At 30.5% G+C, this 20179-nt stretch overlaps 1 protein-coding gene across 4 annotated transcripts; it reads left to right on the forward strand.

Annotated features, from left to right (window-relative positions):
- The first annotated feature begins 11021 nt into the window (after positions 1-11021).
- On the forward strand, positions 11022-15242 carry LOC8265756 (tuberculostearic acid methyltransferase UfaA1). Of its 4 annotated transcripts, none has more exons than XM_015724877.3 (16): positions 11022-11140; positions 11275-11303; positions 11604-11752; positions 12374-12476; positions 12643-12738; positions 12831-12886; positions 12984-13107; positions 13348-13410; positions 13507-13566; positions 13661-13822; positions 14005-14078; positions 14159-14252; positions 14332-14468; positions 14570-14650; positions 14738-14843; positions 14927-15242. In XM_015724877.3, exons 3-16 carry the CDS (start codon positions 11610-11612, stop codon positions 14993-14995), a joined length of 1368 nt encoding a protein of 455 aa, XP_015580363.1. In that variant the 5' UTR covers positions 11022-11140; positions 11275-11303; positions 11604-11609; the 3' UTR covers positions 14996-15242. The 4 variants fall into 4 exon arrangements, with proteins under 4 accessions (XP_015580363.1, XP_015580362.1, XP_025014758.1 ...); XM_015724876.3 differs by having other exon boundaries at positions 11031-11140; positions 11275-11358; XM_025158990.2 differs by having other exon boundaries at positions 11048-11140; positions 11275-11314.
- The last annotated feature ends 4937 nt before the right edge of the window (positions 15243-20179 follow it).

Consider the following 20179-nt stretch of genomic DNA (forward strand, 5'->3'; position numbering starts at 1 on the left):
ATTTAAGCAATTATTATCGAAATAAGAAAATAAATTATATTTTTTTTATAAAAAGAAAAGAAAAGGAACATAAAAAATGTCAATTTTCCTCGGTGTTTAATGATTGTCAATAAACAAAAAGAGATTTACTTCTCATCTAAAACTCTTCTCTTTATACTTTTCATACACTAAAAAATAAAAGAAGAAAAAACAAAACTCTCTTTTGTATCACGTTTTTTATCTGCATAAATAACTATCCAAAGATATTCACTATCCAATTTTCTATTTCCTACAGTTAAGAACACTTCTCTGTTTTTACTTTTGTTTTTATTTCTAATTTGTCTTTTACTTTTTTTTTTTATTTCTAAATTTCAATTTTTTATGTTGTTTCTTGAATATTGTCTAGGAGTAAGCAAAGTTTGGTATTTTGGGTATGTATAGACTTCTGTTTCTATTGTTTTTCTTTATTTTTGCAATTGAAATTTTGAAGATTGTTTCAAATTGTGTTTATGTTTGTTGATTTGTTCACTTTTACTATTTTGGCCGGTTTATTTGGATTTTCTAGCTAAATTATTTAGCTATATTTATTAATAATTATTTATATATAAAAATAATACCTATTAAAAATAACTATAATATTATAATGTACTTTATACTTTATAAAAATATAAATTATATATATTAATATATCATATAATATATTGATACTAGTATATATACTACAATATTAAATTTTTAATTTACTATCTACTAACTTAAACTCTAATACATTTTTCACTTACCACATACTACAACAGCCACCGCCACACCTATAATGTTTTAGACTTGTATTTTAGTGCTATATAAAATTTGTAAATTTATTTGTTTTAATGATTACTATCTGTAAAATATTTTTATGCTAGCAGTAATATATATTTTAATGATTTGTATTTTGACATTAAATGAATTATTATTATTGCAAGTGATTGAATTGCAAAACAAATTGTTTAAGAATGTGATTGCAATTTTAATTCAGATTTTCATGCTACTTTCTTTATGTCAGTAATCGTATTTTCTCTAAATATATTTGATTAAAGATGAGATTTAAAGTTGTATTTTCTAAAAAATTTTAGAACCGAAAATAGCACCGAACCGAATTGTATTTATCCATAAAAATTGGTACAATACGGTACAGATCCATTTATGTTTGATATGATACTGGTACCTTTAATTTTAAAAAAAATCAAAATTTGATATGGTACAAGTGATTTATAGATAATCGAACTGAACCAATCCGAGCCATAATTAGAGGAATGCTTTAGCTTGTTGCCGTCATGAATATATTTATGTCTTAACACGCTGGCCATAATGTCTGGCTACCATAAAACACCCCCCATGCCACTTTCATTAAGAAAGCCTCATTAGCACTTATGGCCTCTCTGATACTAGGCCCACCTATATCCCTTAGCTGGCAGAACTTGTCCCAGGGAACCAAATGGAGTTGCCTCACTACCCCAAATGAAACCTCTACGCAACTCATCAATACGATTGGCACAAGTAATATTAGATAAGATTGATATTTATCTTGTGCGGACAATTAATAGTATGTATTGAAATGATTTTATCTAGATACCCAAATTCCAATTTAATGATGTAATAGACTAAATTTACAAAACAAGACTAATTAACTAATTAATAAAAGAATATCACAATTAACCAATGGATAGAGTATTATTGAATTTCACCTAATTATTTCCATTAGTTTCTTTTGTTTTTTTCATCAAGATGTCTAATTCATCTGATAATCAAATCTATCTAAATTATCTTATAAAAAATCTGTCTAAATTATTTAATGCATTTTCTCCGGTTATACTAAATATATCCATATTTAACCATATACTCTAGTCTCAATAACTATTATAATAGATGTAAATTTATTATATATCTCTTTTCAGTCTTAGCATATAAACAAAAATCATTTAATAGTTGATCAAACAATCAAAAGCACTAAAATCATAAAAAAATAAAAAAAGAAATAACTATTACTTATTTGAAAATTAATATATGTAGAAATTTAAACAAAGAAACTTTAATTATTATTAAATCATAACTCTTTACAACTCAGTCATCCTAGAATTTTCTCAAATAAAGCACGTTTAATTTTATAGTTTTTATAACTCTAAAATCAAACAACTAAAAAACGCCTCATATGATTAGTTTCAACTCTTTACATATATGTTGTCAACCATTCTCACCTTATTTCGATATGCAATTTAATTTACTCATATACCCCCATACCTTAAAGTGCTGTCATTCTAAAAGCCTACTAGAAGCCGCTTCTTGTTTAGACATTCTATCCTTGCCTCGGTATTCATTTTTCGCTCTCATCATATTACTTTTCTAGGCAGGTTGTCACAATAACTATGATATTAGATGAAAATTAGTATATGTAGAAAAATTAAACAAGTAAACCTTAACTCTTATTAACACCAAATTGATGATATATCAACAATGGAGCCAAGAAAAACAAAAAGTTGATATTGATTTCTATTAGTTTCTTTTTTTATCAAGATGTCAGCTAACTAATTAATTCATATGATAATTAAATCTATCTAAATTATTTTATAAAAAAAAACTATTTAATATATTTTCTTAAATTATACTAAATATATCCATATCTAACCATATACTCTAGTCTCAATAACTATTATAATAGATGCAAATCTATTATATATCTCTTTTCAGTCTCAGCATATAAACAAAAATCATTTAATAGTTGATCAAACAATCAAAAGTATTAAAATCATTAAAAAAAATGAATAATTATTACTTATTTAAAAATTAATATATGTAGAAAATTAAACAAGGAAACTTAACTATTATTAACATCATAACTCTAGTTTAGAAAATTCAGTTTATTGGTATAGAAAATTAAACAAACTAAAATTACAGGTCACTCTAAAGCTGAATTGTTCTCTTTTTTTTTTTTTTTCTTTTTATAAATGTCCATCTTCTTGATGATATATATCAACAATGGAGCCAAGAAAAATAAAAAGTTGATATTGATTTCTCCGTTGTCCCATGTGATTTTTGGCTTCTTCTTCCCCACGTTTGTCCACGTACAGACACAGAAGATATGCATACCGTCGGATAGTCACCATAATCGATCTTCTTTTCACGACACATGAATCAGTAGGTATTGTTTTCCATTTATTATTGGCTTTGCTGTCTTTTTCAGTTTATTTGTCTGTTTGCTTGTTTGTTTGTTCTTTTCTTTTTTTTGGGTATTTGGGAGAAGAAAATAGATGGAGAGAAAGGGAAAAAGAAGAAAGTTAGGTTTGAGAAAATGAGGGAAGACGTTTTTGATTTTTTTATTTAAAAATAAAGTTGAGAGAGAGGAAATTAAATATAATGAAGTTTTATTATATTTAAAAATTAAAATTAAAAAATATTTAAGATATTATATTCATTCATACACAAAAACTGTAATTAAAAAATATGTTTTATGGAATAACTATATAAATTGATTTAGAAATTCAATAACTAAAGCAAAATACTGTTTTTCTTTCTAAATTATAATGATTAAATATTAGTGGACCCACATAATTGCTTTCTCACTTTTTCTTTTTTCTCTTGTCAAGTAAGAGAAAATAAAGCAGGGATTGGAGTATTAGAAAAGGTAGCCGACGCTGATATAGCTTTATGAATTTGGGTATCTATAGGTGCCGTTTAATTAGTAAACAACTTTATGAGATATATTTATTTTAAAAAATAGTTTATGTTGATCTATTTTTGTTTAAATATTTATTAATTTATGTTCATTAAATATATATTAAATTTTTATATTATTAAACGTGAAATATTTATTATTATTAATTTAATTTTATTAAAAAATATGTGTACTATAATATAAATATCTGTAATATAACTTTAACTTGATCTTTTTTATTTGTCAATTGTGTAAGGGTGATTTATATTATGTTTATATTATGTTTATATTCATTTGAATGGATTAGTAGTATGAGTTTTATTAACGGTGAATATCTATTGACAAACTAATGAATGTTATGCCTATAAATAATGAGTGTTTATATCAATCATGAAAAATTTTCAACATTCATCGTAAAAACAATAAAAGCTTTTATAAAGAATAATATTTTTATTTAAAAATATTGATGAACATTATATATAAGACAATGAACATTGTAATACTAAATAATAAATATTAATATTAACAATGATGAATACTACATCAAAAATATGAACATGAAAATTAATCATAATGAATATTAAGTTCACAGATAATAAATATTTAAATGTAAATAATTAATTATTATAAAATATTATTTTTAATAGATATTATACATATAGAAAATAAATATTTTAGTACATGTAAATGAACAAAAAAATATTAATATATATCTAGTCTAATAAAAACTTTTTGACATGTGTTACTATATTCTAATATATATGATTTTAAATTTTGACACATGTACTTATTATTGACACGTAAAATTCAAATTTGTGTAATTTTATAGTTTTTTTTTTAATTTATTTAAAATTTTATATTTTTTATTAATAAAATCTTAAAATATAAAAAATAACAAAGACATTAAAATATTTAATTTATTATCATTTAAAAATATTTTAATTAATTAAAAAAATTAAAAGATCTATTTAATTTTATATATAAATTTAGTTTATATTATTATTTATAATCAAAATAATTAAGACGGTCATAGAATAGACGGGTAAATGACTAGCTTTATCAATATATAAAAAATATTATTAAAATATTATTTTTGATATATATTAATTTTAAATTTATTTTATTATAATTTAAAAAATAAAAATTTTATGTGTCAAAAATAAATATACATATCAAAATAAAAATATTTAATAATATTAATTTTTATAAATTTATTTTGTTATAATCTAAAAAATTTAAATTCGTAGTGTATAATAATTCAAAGAACAATAAGTAAAGAAAAGGAACAAAAATCTCATATTATACAATTTGAAAAGAAGTGGAGAATAGTTTGCAAAATTTCACACCAAATCAGTGCATGTTTTACTCTCCCCTTACCACCACACATGTTGATAGACGTTGGTCCATATAGAATGATGGATTAGAGTCATGTTATAACAATTGATCTACACACACATAAAGTAATATTTAATTAATTGACTAATATTTATAATATTTTTAGATTTTTAATTTAATCTAATATATTTTTAATTTTATTTTTAATAATAATTAAAAGCATTCCTGCAATATATATAAACATACTGGATAAATGTACATATAAAAAATTTAAAACATCACTTAAAAATTAATTTCAAATAATTCTTAAATTACATCAAAAGTCAAGAATTATAGTGCATAAAAATTAATCAAACTGACCAAACCGATTTGATCCAATTCAATTCAAATCAAAAATTATGGTTTAAGTAGTATCATGATTAGATATGGTTTTAAAATATTTATACATCGAACTTTTAGTTTGGCTTCAATTTTAAAAAATAAAAATCTAATTAAACTGAGTTGAATCCATAATACAATAAAACTATGTTATTTTTAGATAATATATATCTTAGTCTAGTAATTTCTTATTTTTTCCATTGTGACAGTGTGGCCTAAAGAAACAATCAAATGAAGGCGGGAAGTGGACGCTGGGGCAAGAATAGGATGCTTGGGCAAGGAGCGGCTTCTGACAGGCTTCTAGGATGCAGCAGTCTAAGGTACTGGGGTATATGAATGAATTGAATTGCACATCGAAACAGAGCAAAGAATGGTTGATAACATATGTATAAAGAGTTTGAACTAATCACATAAAACGCCTTTTTGTTGTTTGGCTGTAGAGTTATAGGAATTCCAAAGTTAAACATACTTGGTTCGAAAAAATTGTAGGATGGGTGACCTCTTGGAAATTTTTCGAATCCGCCAAAGGGATAAAACCATGAGCCCAGTGGGAGCCAAAGCTAACAATATCTCATTTGATATGGTTTCAGGTTGTTACAAATGGTATTAGAGTAAGAACCCTCTACTAGATGTGTGGTTCGAGGACGAACCAAGCGAAAGCTGGTGGGCATGTGACAACCTGGCCTAGAAAAGCAATCTGATGAGGGCGGGAAGTGGATGCTGGGAAAAGGATAGGACGTTGGATAAGGAGCGATTTCTGGCAGGCTTCTAGGATAGCAGCACTCTAAGATACGAGAGCACATGAATGAATCGAATTGCATATTGAGACGAGATAGGAAAAAGGTTGATAGCATATATGTAAAGAGTTGGAACTAATCACATAAGGCGTCTTTTAATTGTCTGGCTCTAGAGTTATAGGAACTCCAAAGTTAAACGTGTTTAGTTTGAAAAAATTCCAAGATGGGTGACCTTCTGGAAAGTTCTCGAATTCGTCAAGGGAATAAAACTGTGAGGCCAATGGGAACCAAAGCGGACAATATCTCATGTGATCTAGTTTCGGGTCGTTACATCTATACTACAAACTCTCCAACTATCCATGATTTTTCAAATTTATTTTTCATTCTTTAGAAGTTGCACTAAATAACTCAATCTTATAACTCTACTATTTTCAATTTTCATAACTATATTTTTATAGTGGCTGTATAATAACAATTTAAATAAGATTTACTTAAATCTATCGTTAATGACTTATCATATCAATAAAGTAAGTTTTAATTGATTTTTTTCGATATTTATTTGTTATTTATTTACTAATATATGATTCTATGTGTTGAAGAGTTTTTATTATGTTATTTTGATTTTTACTAACTTTTTAAAAATATTTTATTCTAAATTATTTATGTTAAGAATTTCAAGTACATACAACAAATTATATTTTTTATGGGGGAATATTTCGCCACAAAATATATAAATTGCATCATTAAAAGTATTTATGGCAAAAAATAATTTTGCCATTGGTGTCGCACTGAAAATGTGTTGTAATTTGTATTTTTATAGCATTGTTAAAATTGATTATTATTTGATGATGTTATTTTATTTCTATGTTTATTAAATTCATATGATAATCTTTAAATTCTTTAATTTGTATATTTATTTTTTACCAAACCAATCAAACTGACTATCCAAATCGAGTCCAAATAGTTATGATTTGAATATATTTCAGTATTAATTAGTTTGGTTAAGAGTTGAAATATGTAAACACCGATTTTATTTGTTTGATTAAAAATATTTACTCTAAATCGACAAAACTTAACTATGAACACCCTATCTAAAGTATTAAACTAAAATTTGTTGGCTATTATTAAAAGTTGGCCGGATATATTTTGAACCTAATCAAATTGATCGAGTCATGTAGACTTCAACCTTAATGTTATTTATTTTTAAAAAAAAATTAAAGTGGATATATTTGATTTTTGTATACAAATTCAGTAAGCTATTTGCTGAAAAAATTTAAATTAAATATATTTAAATTTTAGATATTAATTTATAAAACTATGTACTGAAAAAATTAAAATTATGTAGATAACTGTTTGATATCTCAAAATCTTTAACCAATAGTTCCAAAAACCATTTCCAGTATTGCTTGTTTTCTTTCTGGATAACACACCCATGCCACTGGATAGATGCAGTCATTTGCATTTAAAGCAATAGTTGTAAGAAGTTGTCCTCCAAATAATCCTTTAAGCTAACACTCACCTAGAGATATCAAAGGCCTACAACACTTAAGTTCTTCCCTCAATGCAGCAAAGCACACATACATATTGGTAAAAATTCCTTTATTTAAATAAAAAACTATAGTGCTTCATGGATTATTTCCCAGTTCTAGCTTGTAATCATGAAGTCTGGAAAATTATTCTGTCTCATCACTATTGATATATCTCAAGGCAGCATTTCTTGCTCTCCATGCTTTAAGTCTAGACATATCAGCACCACAGTCTTCTTTCACAGCCTGTATGATCCCTTGAATTGCGCAGATGAGATCAGCTCTAAACCTTTCAACATAATGGTTAGCTATCCATTTGGCATTAAGATACCTATTGTATGCCTCTCTTGAACAGTTGTGAGTCAAACAAGCTAACTTGATCTGCACTGTTTGTTTGTCTGTGTTCATCAGGTAAGCCCAAATGAAGAACTGATATCTTTTCTTGCATTTAGCTTTCCATTTCTGCCTTGTATTTTGGTCCAAATATTACATGATTTCTAGTTTTAATTGATGAGCTCTTAACTGTATCTTTGAATTGTTTGAAGAAACTGAATAGTATTCCAATCTTGAAGTTGAGATTCGCTATATGTCAGTCTCCTCATTAAACATAGACCACTTGTGCTTCCTCGAATCTACATCACTGCCTTCAGTTCAAGAGCATGACAATAGCTCATCTGATGGAGCATATACTGTCACATTTGAATCTTCATACAACTCATCAGCAGGTTGTCTAGCACTACCAAATCCAGATGGTCTGTCCTTCTCAAGCTCCTTATTAACAAACTTCTCAAACATGACATCATCATCAATATCTTCATCCCTGAGATCATAATTAGAATCCACAAACTCATTGTCCTTTAAATCTAGTTATCATCATCAATATTTTGTTCATTTTGTGGTTCGTCTCCTTCCATCTCAAATATATTTTTGAGAGCCTCTTCACTAGCATGTGGTTTCCAATTTCTTCCCCAACTTCTTCTATTCCTTCAAACTTATCTCTATTAAAAATATGCATCATTTTACAATCCTCCACAAACAATGTCATTTCTAAAGCATCATTATAAGTTTCAAGGCTTCTCAATCCATCATTCATACTCTTCTTAGGATGCTTCCACATAATAATTTTCTTTTCAGGTTTCATTCCTAGCTTCCAGCTATTGAATCAATTTTTAACCTAGAGATTTGATCTAAACTGCAAAAGTCAACAACTCTCACATCCCATAGCTTAGGTTGACCTTTACCATCAACTCCATAATAATGACACTACAAATTAAAGTACTCGGAATTAGGCACTGCAAAATAAAATTACCCTAAATTAATTAAATATACATTAATTACTTTAACAAAAGTAGTATTAATAAACATCATCAACAGTCAATCCATAAAAGGGATTTCTTTACAGTAGCAAGTAATGAGAAAAACTAAGCCCCATGCATTATTAACTTTTAGAGCAATGTAGCATGCAATACGCATACAAAAATGCAAATTTAAGATGAAAAGAACTTCAATTCTTTCAATTACCACAAAAGAACTTGAGGTGCATTTACATACAGTATTATTGTGGGTCTTCGTGTTTCTCCCTTACTCACCAGTCAAGTGACATTGCTACCCAATCTAGAAATGTGCAGCTAAAGTTGTGTAAAGAAACTAGGAAGAGGAAGCTCAGAGAGTTTTGACAATAAAGGTGGAAGTAAAACGTTTTTCATCTAAGCTAAAGGAAAGACGTTACTCTTGGGTAAAATGGAGACAAAATGGAAGTAAAACAATTTGTCTCAATTGTTTAGCTAAAGGTAAAGGTAAGTATTAAATATTTTAGGGTTATTTATTTGCTGACTAGGATTAAATAAAGAAGTCAGTAAAACATATGTCAAGTGGTCTGTGTTTTTTTATAAATCCGGTAGCCACATCATCAATTAACTGCCAGAATCCTCATTGGTATTGGCGAAGGTACGAGAAATAATAGAAGGGATACCAAAATAAAACAAATTGAAGGTTTGGTGCCAAATAGAAACAAGAGCAAAGATTTGGTACTAGCGGGGCATTTTACCCGGCTTAATGTGCTTGAGGTTTGTAACATGTTTTTTCAGAGGAGATGAAGTTTATTGCCGGTTCCAGAACTCACTTCAGAATCAAATTTGAAATATACCCGTGTGTTGTCAACTCTTGCAGAATATGTTAGAAATAGTAAACTTAAATATTTATTATTTTCAGTTTGATATGGAACCTCCACGAATAAGCTTGAGAACCCCTTTTAAATTGCATACCCCAACACATTAACATGAAAACCCCAAGAACTAATTTGATTCAACCCCTAAGAAAAGTTAAAAGATAGATTTCTTAGAAAGATGATCAAGAATTAGAACATAAGGAAAACTAAGTCCCTTAAACCCCAATCCTAAGTACGCTACAAGGATAGGTCAACTTTTGATAAGTAAATTTTGCATTCAAACAAAAACACAAAATACAAGCAATTTTGGCTTGAAAGGAAGTAAAAACTTTAATTAATCATAATCTGCTAAAGGCATATGAATTTGACATGTTTTAAAGACATATCCAAAGTCTTAGTAAGAATACAACTCTTACTTATCTAATAAGGATTTACATCTAAGGTAGGATAAAGATAACCTTCATAACTAAAAGAGATAACTTAAACAAAGTCCTAATTAAGTTAAAATACATGTGTGACCACCCAAAATAAGCTATAAAACCTTAATTTACACAATTCATATAGATGGACCTTATAACATAAGCCAAGTTAGGTCCAAAGTCTTCATATGCTCTAATTCAGGATCTTTGGTCTTTTTAAGCCCAATTAAATTCATTCAAGCCTAATAAATTGAAATAGATTAATGAGTTTTGAACTTAAATCTAATTCTTCAAGCTTTGATGTGTCCTTAGCCCAAATGTTTTGGATAAGCTCATTGACTTGCAATTTCAATTGAACTATGACTCCTAGTTGAGTTAGAATTCTTTTCGTTGCTTGAACTCCTAATATTATCAGGACTCCTTCCAGGATTAGGATTCCCAGTTGAGTCAGGACTCCTTATTGGATTAAAATTCCTTGAGTTAGTAGGATTTCCATCATCAAGACTCCTTATTGGAGTATGATTTGTTGTGCTAATTTGGTTCGTATCACAGTTCAAGAAATTTCAAGAGTTAACGATTGTTGTAAAAGTACATAAAAAATTTATAGTTATCTTAAAGGTTCAAATATATAAAATGTTAGATTATTAAGTATTATAAATATGAATAATTAAATTTGTAAGTAAAATGTAATATAAATGTTATTATAAATAGTTTATAATGTTAATAGTTTGGTAGAGGTGATAACTATCGTAAGAGATAAAATATGTTATATATAATTTGATTATAGAAATATACATTTATGAAATATTTTTCTGTTTAAAGTTTTTTTCTTTATATTTTTATCTCCTCTTCACTTGAATTTGACCACATTCAATGAACGAGAGGACTTTGGTTTAAAGGAGCATAACAGGGTAAGTTACTGGTGTATTTTCTTGTTAATTTTCCATGAAAAATTTACCTTAGATTTTTAGGAACATTTTGAATTTCCAATTATAGCTTCTTGACCATTGATCTATTGTGTTTTCTACGTCACATTTCTTTTCAGGTTATTGCTTCCATGAGGATGGACTGAAGGTACTGATAAGGTCTCCTCATGTTTCTTAATCACAAGTTGGATTAGTTTGTTAAGGTATAGAAATTACTTTAGTTCTAGGATGCAATGGAACCAAACATGTATTTGCTCCACCTGAAAACTATATCCTTAACAAAACATGTTCTCAGGAAAATGTATTGGAAATTTTTATTTATTTATTCTTATTTTTGGAACTCGAAAGCTGAAAATAAAACTAATATAGCCTTTGCTGTTTCCTCTTTTCATTTTAAGAATTCATGGGCGTTCTGTAACTCAGAATTGAGGTGGTTTTTTTCTTGCAGTCTGGCATGGTTGCTGGCCATAGTTTGCTTGAAAAAAGGTGTGCTATTCTGAGCAATCCAAAACAGATGGTACCTTCTCTGTTAGAAACTGGGGCGCGCCTCTTTGTCACTAGATTTCTTGGAAAATATATCTCTACTGGCTGTTTAATGTGAGTTCACCTATGAAGATAATCATATCCTTTCTCATATCACTTGGCTGGTTTTTGCATTCTAAAACAGAATAGACTGTTGAATTACAAAACTGCCATGTTGTCTCTCACTGTCTTGAGAATTCTTTATTTCATTTCTATGGTACTACGAATCCCTTCAACTTTGATCTACATAATTTTCCATGTTGCTGCAATTTAGCAAGCTTCCTAAGGTAATGTTTTTTATACATTATTCACAGTTACTTCTATTTCTGTCTTCTTGTAAGTTCGTATATCTAATATAAGCCTTAGCCCTCACACATCTTTTAACTTGTCAGCTATAGGCGCCGCTGAATTTGCATTACACATGTTATTAAGAATGTGTTTTCTTGGGCTTTTAAAGTAAATGTTGCAAAAAATAACTTATTTTCTATGTGCCTCTATAAATTTCTTTCCTATGCTGCAATTACTACCAGATTTTGGGTTGCACCTTGCTAGCTGTTACTAAACTCAATCGCACTTCACCATACTATTTAACTTCATTCATACAGTCTACTTACCTGATCTTTTCCCATGCCATGCTATTGACCTAAATTTAACATTACATGGAGAAATTGATGGATGTAAATTGTGGTATGACAGCTTATTGGAGGAAGGAGGCACAATTTTTACCTTTCAGGGTACTGTTAAAAAGTATTTCCCTAAATCTATTCTGAAAGTTCACAATCCCCAGTTTTATTGGAAGGTATGTGCTTTTCTTATCTCATTTTATAGGATTCACATGACCTTGATGAGACATGGTGTCATTATCGTTAATATGCAAAACTTTGAACTCGAAGCATCTGGTTGTAAATCAAATGTAGCATATGCAAAAAATTACCATCACTGACAGGCAATAAAAACTGTCACAGATAATGACACAGGCTGATTTAGGCCTAGCAAATGCATATATCAGTGGTGATATTTCATTTCCCGACAAAGATGAAGGTCTTCTAAACCTTTTCATGGTGAGCCAATTGATCATGGTCCTGCGTTGAAGTGTATCTTTTTTTGTTTGAACTTTCAGTGAACTGTCTTCCACATATAATTTCAATCGCAGGTTCTCATTGCCAATAGAGATGCTAATATATCTGTATCAGAACGCAACAAGAAAAAGTATGCCCCGATAACTGACTCTGGTAATATAATAGTACTAGCCAATGTTTCCCGAATTAGTAATTTGGAATGGAGTTTTCTCTATCTGTTGGTGTAGGGGTTGGTGGACACCAATGTTTCTCACAGCTAGTATTGCATCTGCAAAATTTTTCTTTCGGCATGTTTCAAGGAAAAATTCTCTTACTCAGGCCCGCAGGAATATCTCTCGTCATTATGACCTGGTACGATCGTATTAATGATAACTTTCTCCTCCATCCATCTGTTTTGATGTTTGAATGTCTGGAAAGGATTATGAAAGGAAGTTGATGAGTCACTGAGTCAGATGAAAATGTATGTACAATGAAACAACAATTTTATAAAGCAAGTGCATATGTGCATGTCTTCATGAAAGCGGTACTCCATTTTAGTTTCAGAAATTCTGATGAAAAGCTTATGTTCCTTGTCTTGTTTTGTATCTGTAGAGTAATGAGATGTTTTCTATGTTCTTGGATGAAACAATGACATATTCCTGTGCAGTATTTAAGGTCAGAAGTCAACCTTGTGAATTCTGATAATTTTACACAGTGCATGATTTCAACTTGTGATATATTCTTCTTTTTTTTTTCCGAGCTACTTTAAAGACGGAAGATGAAGACTTGAAATCTGCACAGATGAGAAAAATTTCACTTCTGATTGAAAAAGTGAGTGATCCTGTTGCTTGACCATTTTGGAAAAGTTACAATTACTGACATGCACTATTCAATTCGTATGTTCATTTTTTTTTAATCAATCCAGGCAAGAATCAATAAGGAACATGAAGTTCTTGAGATTGGTTGTGGTTGGGGAACATTAGCTATCGAGGTTGTCAAACGAACTGGATGTAAATATACTGGTATCACTCTATCGGAGGAGCAACTAAAATTTGCAGAAGAAAGAGTGAAGCAAGCTGGTCTCCAGGTATGAACTCAAAGAATAATTGCAACTTTCCTAAATGCATTTATTCCTTAGCTCCTTTGAGATTTAAGCGTAACAAGGTCTGTCCAAATTGCACTTAAGAACATCTTGCATTAGAGCATATCATGGTATTAGAAAAATCGCCAAAAGTCATGGGTTTTAACCTTAGCCAATGATGATATCAGGAAAATATCAGATTTCAACTTTGTGACTATCGCCAATTGCCTGATACCTACAAATGTGACAGAATCATATCATGGTAAGCTTGTCCCTTTCCAAAATTGGCATCCGAGTAGAGAATGCTGAACAAATTACATGACTTTTACTGGTCTTGTTCAGTGAAATGCTAGAAGCTGTTGGACATGAATACATGGAGGAGTATTTTGGCTGCTGTGAATCAGTATTAGCAGATGATGGTCTTATTGTTCTACAGGTAACAACTAATTAGAAAATGAGAAGAAACAAAAGAATTCCTTTCTCTATGTCAGTTTAATGTTTAAGAGTGCCATCAGTTCACATCAATACCAGAAGAACGGTACGAGGAGTACAGGCGAAGTTCAGACGTTATCAAGGAGTATATATTCCCAGGTACATGTGTGCCATCATTAACAAGAATAACAATAGCCATGGCTGCTTCAACAAGACTCTGGTATGACAAATTTCAGTTTCAGCTCAATTTGATTTATTGATGAATTATTCCATTTTTCTTAATCTATAAATTAAATTTACTATTCTTTCTTGGATCGAAAGTGTGGAGCATGTAGAGAATATTGGAATGCATTACTATCAAACACTCAGACTGTGGAGAAAGAATTTCTTGGAGAGCAAGAGGTAAATACTTTTTTGAGACTTTAACAGCCTTAGTTTATTTTTCTCTTTTCCTTTTAAATCAATGCCTGTGCGTTAATTTCTTGGCAGCAAAATTACGGCTCTGGGATTCAATGAAAAGTTCATCAGAACATGGGAGTATTATTTTGATTATTGTGCAGCTGGGTTCAAGACACTCACACTTGGAAACTATCAGGTACTTCAAGCCTTGAGCCACAGTTTCAGTTTTAAAGCTCTGTTACTGCGCTCTCTTAATTTATTTCATTGTATAACGTGTAGGTTGTTCTGTCGAGGCCTGGCAATGTTGCTGCACTGGGCAATCCATACAACGAATTTCCTGCAGCCTGATGATCCTATTATACCCACAATGGGATATTGACTATTATTCCATTGAAGGCAGCACATGATGTTTAGTTTCGTTAAATATGGGCTAATTATTTTAGTGTAACAAAACTAAATTCGTAGTACAAGATTTCTCCTTTTGAAATTGAATTTTCGGAACCCAATAATGATGACAAGACATACGAGAAGATAAAGTATACTTTCTTTCTATTTATTTTTTTGAAATATACACTTTCGTTCTACTTCAACAAAAGGTAAGGAGACATTTTCTTTTCTGTTGCTTTTTGTAAATCTAATTACTTTCTTTCTTGCTCAGTTGGTACAATGAGGATTAGCACAACTCTATGTTTCAAAAACTATGTAGTAGCCAAAGACGTAAATCCTATTTAATACCAACGATGTGACCATATGATCATTAAATAAGTATATAGTTTCTTCATCTAGTTATGATGCCTGATTTTTAGTTGGAGTCACCCGTTGATAGTTGAGTCATTAATCATTTCCGGATGTCAGACTTTTAGTGGAGTCTGATCTTCGTAGGGCTGAGTTTGCTAGAAAGCTTGTGAAGAGTGGTGTGTGTTGATGTGGTCGGATCATCCATTTCCCAATTGAGATGGAAATCGAGAAAAAACAATCAGCCTCTGATTCTCTCCCTCCATTGCCACTTGTTATGTTTAGCAATATAGACCACAATGCCACCATAAAAAAAGTTTCCTATAAAGATAGGAGTCAACTGCTAGTAGTAGTCATCGCCCACTAGAAGATTCGCCGGCACCAGTTCTTCCTCCAGCCAAGCTCTCGGCCTCTCTCTTTTCCTCATTTAGCGGCTACCAATAATGACAGAAAGGAGAAGAAGAAGAAGAAGTCATCTGCCATCTAAATGCTTCCCTCATTTTTCTTCCTTAAAGTTCAGTAATTATAATTCAATTCTTAAATTTATAAATTTATTACTTTTAAGTCCTTATATCAAGTAATTTAGATATTATGTATAGGGTTTTCTTGTTTAGGAAGATATTTAGAACATCTAGGTTAAAATGCTCTGCCGGTATCAAACTTTAGCCACTTATATATATTTAATACCAAATCTTCAATTTGTTTCATTTTGGTACCCCTCATATTATTTTTGTTACTTCCGCCAGTATCAATGAGGATTACAGCAATTATTTAATGATGTGGCTGCCGGGATGTGTTGCCACATATGTTGCTGACTCTTTTATTTTATCCTAGTCAGTAAATAAATAACCTCCCATCCCCAAATAAATAACCCTAAATCAGAAAAATATTTAATTTCAAATCCTAATTCTTAGTATTCCCAATTACTCCATGTTTTCCTTTCTCTCATAATCAATTATGAAGATTCAGTGTTCTTTATCTTTTCACAAAAAATGGAGCAAGAAAACAGCTAAAAGTGTGCTTAACTCGGAGAAATATATTTTTGGAGTTGAGAATTCTATCTGTGCATGTGGAATGCCTGCAAAAATGTTCATCTCTCGAACTGAAAGGAAACTCAGTCGTAAGTTTTGGAGATACTAATTTATAGTAAGTATAAGAGTGTTTTCCTTAGTTTACATTGATATATTTTTTGTTGTAATGAAGGTTTGTTCTTGTACAGGTTCTTCAGCTGTCATTTTCTTAACTAACACTGGTGAATGAGAGGACATTGGTGACGTTGCGAGAGTTAAGTTAAGAATGGACACTGGTGAATCTGACATTACAAGTGAGCTGCTGAATGTGCATAAAAATGGAGTTAGTTTGCTAAATTCAAAGCTGAAGAAAATGAAAGAAGAAAAAGGGAGTATGAAGCGCAGTAGGCACCTATATAAGCTTAGTTTTTATGCTGTGGTTGGGATTCTAATTTAGAAGATGTACTTTTATTTACTTAATTTGAAGATGTACTTTGGATAGGTGGTGGGGTGTATTTTAGAAACCCATTAGTTTTTATAACTACTATTACTTATGTATTTTGATGATAAATGAATGAAATGAAGCTCATTTAATTTTCTTCATAGATTCCTTTCATTTGGTTTTTCCTGTGTTATGATAAATAAGCACAGCAAATTGTTATATAAAGCAAGCTAGGAAACATACAAGTTGAGTGACAATTTAAAAAATAAGTAATAACATATTGTCATTTAAATAACTGAGGCTGTTGATTACTTTAAATAATAAATTATTTGAACAAAAAGTGAATGGATATGGAATTCCTGTAGACACGAACCCTACACCCAAGGCTGTCAAAAGCTATTACAAAAAAATCTGTCAAAGGACCACATGTTAGGTCCACACATATATTAACAAGACAACAACCATAACAAACATTATTAATTAGGGTTTCAAAAATAAAAAAATAATTGTTTGTTAGGTCTTCTTCATCTAAGTCTTCTTTTCATTCCTAATTCCTTTGTTCTCTGTATTTTCTGGAGGCACCTAAGCTCTCTTCTTTGTTGAAACACTTCCATCAATCTTTTTTTTTTTCCTTTGTATTGAAGCTTTGTTGTTGTGCCAACTCCTTTCTTACTTATTGCAGCACTTCCTTCAGTCTCAACCTCTTTTCTCAACAACTTTGGGGGTTTAAAAGTATTTTTTTTCCCTTACATTCAATTGCTGGCTTTTTTGCACTTCATCTTTTCTTTGTCTGTGAAAGTCTTTCAATGCCCATATCTGGTGGTAGCTCACTCAACATATCAGTAATGCTCTTAGTCTTTTTGGTGGTAGTTATTAAAGGTGATGTGATAGACTGTAAATGTGATTTCCGTTGTGAAGCATAATCCTGAAAATCAACTAAATAAGATGGTATGCCAAGCTTAACTACAGCTGTTCTTGCTTGTATTGCTGATGGTGTTATATTAAATAACTGTATAATAAAATCTCAAGTTAGCATAACGCTATTTTACATTACTGAACTAAATATTATAGGTGAATGATTACTTACCTGAGATAATGGTATTAATGGTGACAGATTATCAAATTTTGAAGCGGTGCCTGTAGGAACTCCATGGTCATCTTCATGTTCAAGTTTGTCAATATCAAACACATTTGAAGCTGGGTGATCATCTTCATGTGTTTCAAACACATTTGAAGCTTCATGATGATCTTCATGTGTATCAAAACAAGTGGCAGCAGCACTTTGCACCTGTAAGTACAACTCATAAGGTTGGTAAACCAGAACAAAAATATTTACATGCAGTATATTAGTAGCTTACATTCTGTGCACTACTTTCACCATTGAATTCCTTTTTCTTTTGCTATTTTTTTTGTCTTCCTCATCACATAGTATAAAATTTTCACATTAGTTTATATGACATTTATTGCAGGCAGAAGTAAATAAGAAGAATTGAATACTTATATACAGTTTTTCCCTCCTCTGTTATTGCCTTGTAGAAGCACCATCACCATGAAACCTCTTGTTTTGGCCTTTAACACCACAAATTATGCATGTCATCACAGAGCCCTTCTTGGTGATCTTTCCATTTTTTGTTAGAGCTTCCATCTCTTCTTCCTCTAACCTTCTCTTTGTAGCAGGCCTGCCTTTTCTATTTTTGATTGGTTTGGAGGGTAGAACTGATGGGACAGTTGCCTTGGGTCAAAATTCTTTACTGGTAGTTGGGTCAAGAAAATGGCTATAGCATTTTAGGTATGTTTCGACCTTGTAATAGTCATGTGTATAAAATTCAGGATTTTCATTATTATATCAAATTGCACATACAGCATGACAACAATGTATACCAGTTAGATACCACCTCCTACATGTGCATCTCATTTCCTGTTTGTCAACTACAAATTGTCCCCCTGGCCCAACCACTTGAAACCTCTCACCCCTAAACTACTATGTTCTAAACATCCAGCAAAATTCTCTTACCTTTTCTATTTTTTTTCAAGATCTTAAAGCAGTAAGCAGAGGCCACTCTTTTCATATCATCCCTTTTCTTATGTATCCTCTTCATTAATTTTGTTCTTATAACCTCATTCATAGCTATCACATCCTTAGTTCTAGTATCTAAGATAAAATTGTTAAAACACTCACATAAGTTGTTTAACAACATGTCACACTTAGCATCAATCCTAAAATGAGATTTAGACCAATGATGACAGGGTATGCTATTCATGTAGTGTCCTTGTTTTGATTTTGATGCAAACTTGTCCATTATCTTTTCAAATAACTAGACATAACTTGCCCTAGCAACATCCCACATAAGTTCTTTTAGTCCTAGACTATTAAATTTCTTTTTAAAATTATTATGCACATGTCTAACACAAAATCTATGTTTAGAATTAGGGAATAGTTCTTCAATGGCAGGAATAAGACCTTATTCCAAATCACAACACATAATTAATACCATATATATATAAGGACTAGAAAAGGAAAATGTGAAGACTATTTACCTTTTGCTTGTCAGTCATGAACACCCAATAATAACTATTTGATATCTCCAAATCTTTAGTCAGTAACTCCAAAAATCATAGTGCTTCCTGGATTATTTCTCAACAGTTCTAGCTTGTAATCATGAAGTCTAGATAGTTGTTATGTCTCATCACCATTGATAAATTTTAAAGCAGCAATTCTTGCTCTCAATGCTTTAACTTTGAACACATCAATACCACAGTCTTCTTTCACAACTTGTATAATCCCTTGAATTGCCCAAGTGGGATCAGCTCTGAACCTTTCAACATAATAGTCAACTACCCATTTGGCATTAACATGCTTATTATATACCTCTCTTGAATAGTCGTGAGTCAAACAAGCTGACTTGATCTGCACTGTTTGTTTGTTTGTATTCATCAAGTAAGCCGAAATGAAGAACTGGCATCTTTTCTTGCACTTAGCTTGCATTTCTGCCATGTATTTAGTCCAAATATTACCTGGTTCCTAGTTTTGATTGATGAGCTCTTAACTGCATTCTTGAACTGTTTGAAGTAATTGAATAGCATTCCAATCTTGAAGCTGGGGTTCGTCATATCAGTCTCCTCATTAAACTCAAGCCATCTGTGCTTTCTTGAATCTGCATCATTGTCTTCAGTTGAAAAGCATCACAGCAGCTCATCTGATGGAGCATATAATGTCGCATCTGAATCTTCACACAACTTCTCAGCAGGTTGCCTAGCACTACCAGATCCAGATGGTTTGTCCCTCTCAAGCTCCTTATCAACAAACTTATCAAACATGGCATCATCATTAACATTTTCATCCCT

This window comes from Ricinus communis, chromosome 9, assembly GCF_019578655.1.
Source record: "Ricinus communis isolate WT05 ecotype wild-type chromosome 9, ASM1957865v1, whole genome shotgun sequence".
In the NCBI taxonomy this organism is placed as follows: Eukaryota; Viridiplantae; Streptophyta; class Magnoliopsida; order Malpighiales; family Euphorbiaceae; genus Ricinus; species Ricinus communis.

Coding starts and splice junctions, on each gene's coding strand:
- LOC8265756 (XM_015724877.3), top strand. CDS start 11,610: ATGGTTGCTGGCCATAGTTTGCTTGAAAAAAGGTGTGCTATTCTGAGC. Junction 13,411..13,506: donor ATTCCTGTGCAGTATTTAAG/GTCAGAAGTCAA, acceptor GCTACTTTAAAG/ACGGAAGATGAAGACTTGAA. Junction 14,844..14,926: donor TCACACTTGGAAACTATCAG/GTACTTCAAGCC, acceptor TATAACGTGTAG/GTTGTTCTGTCGAGGCCTGG.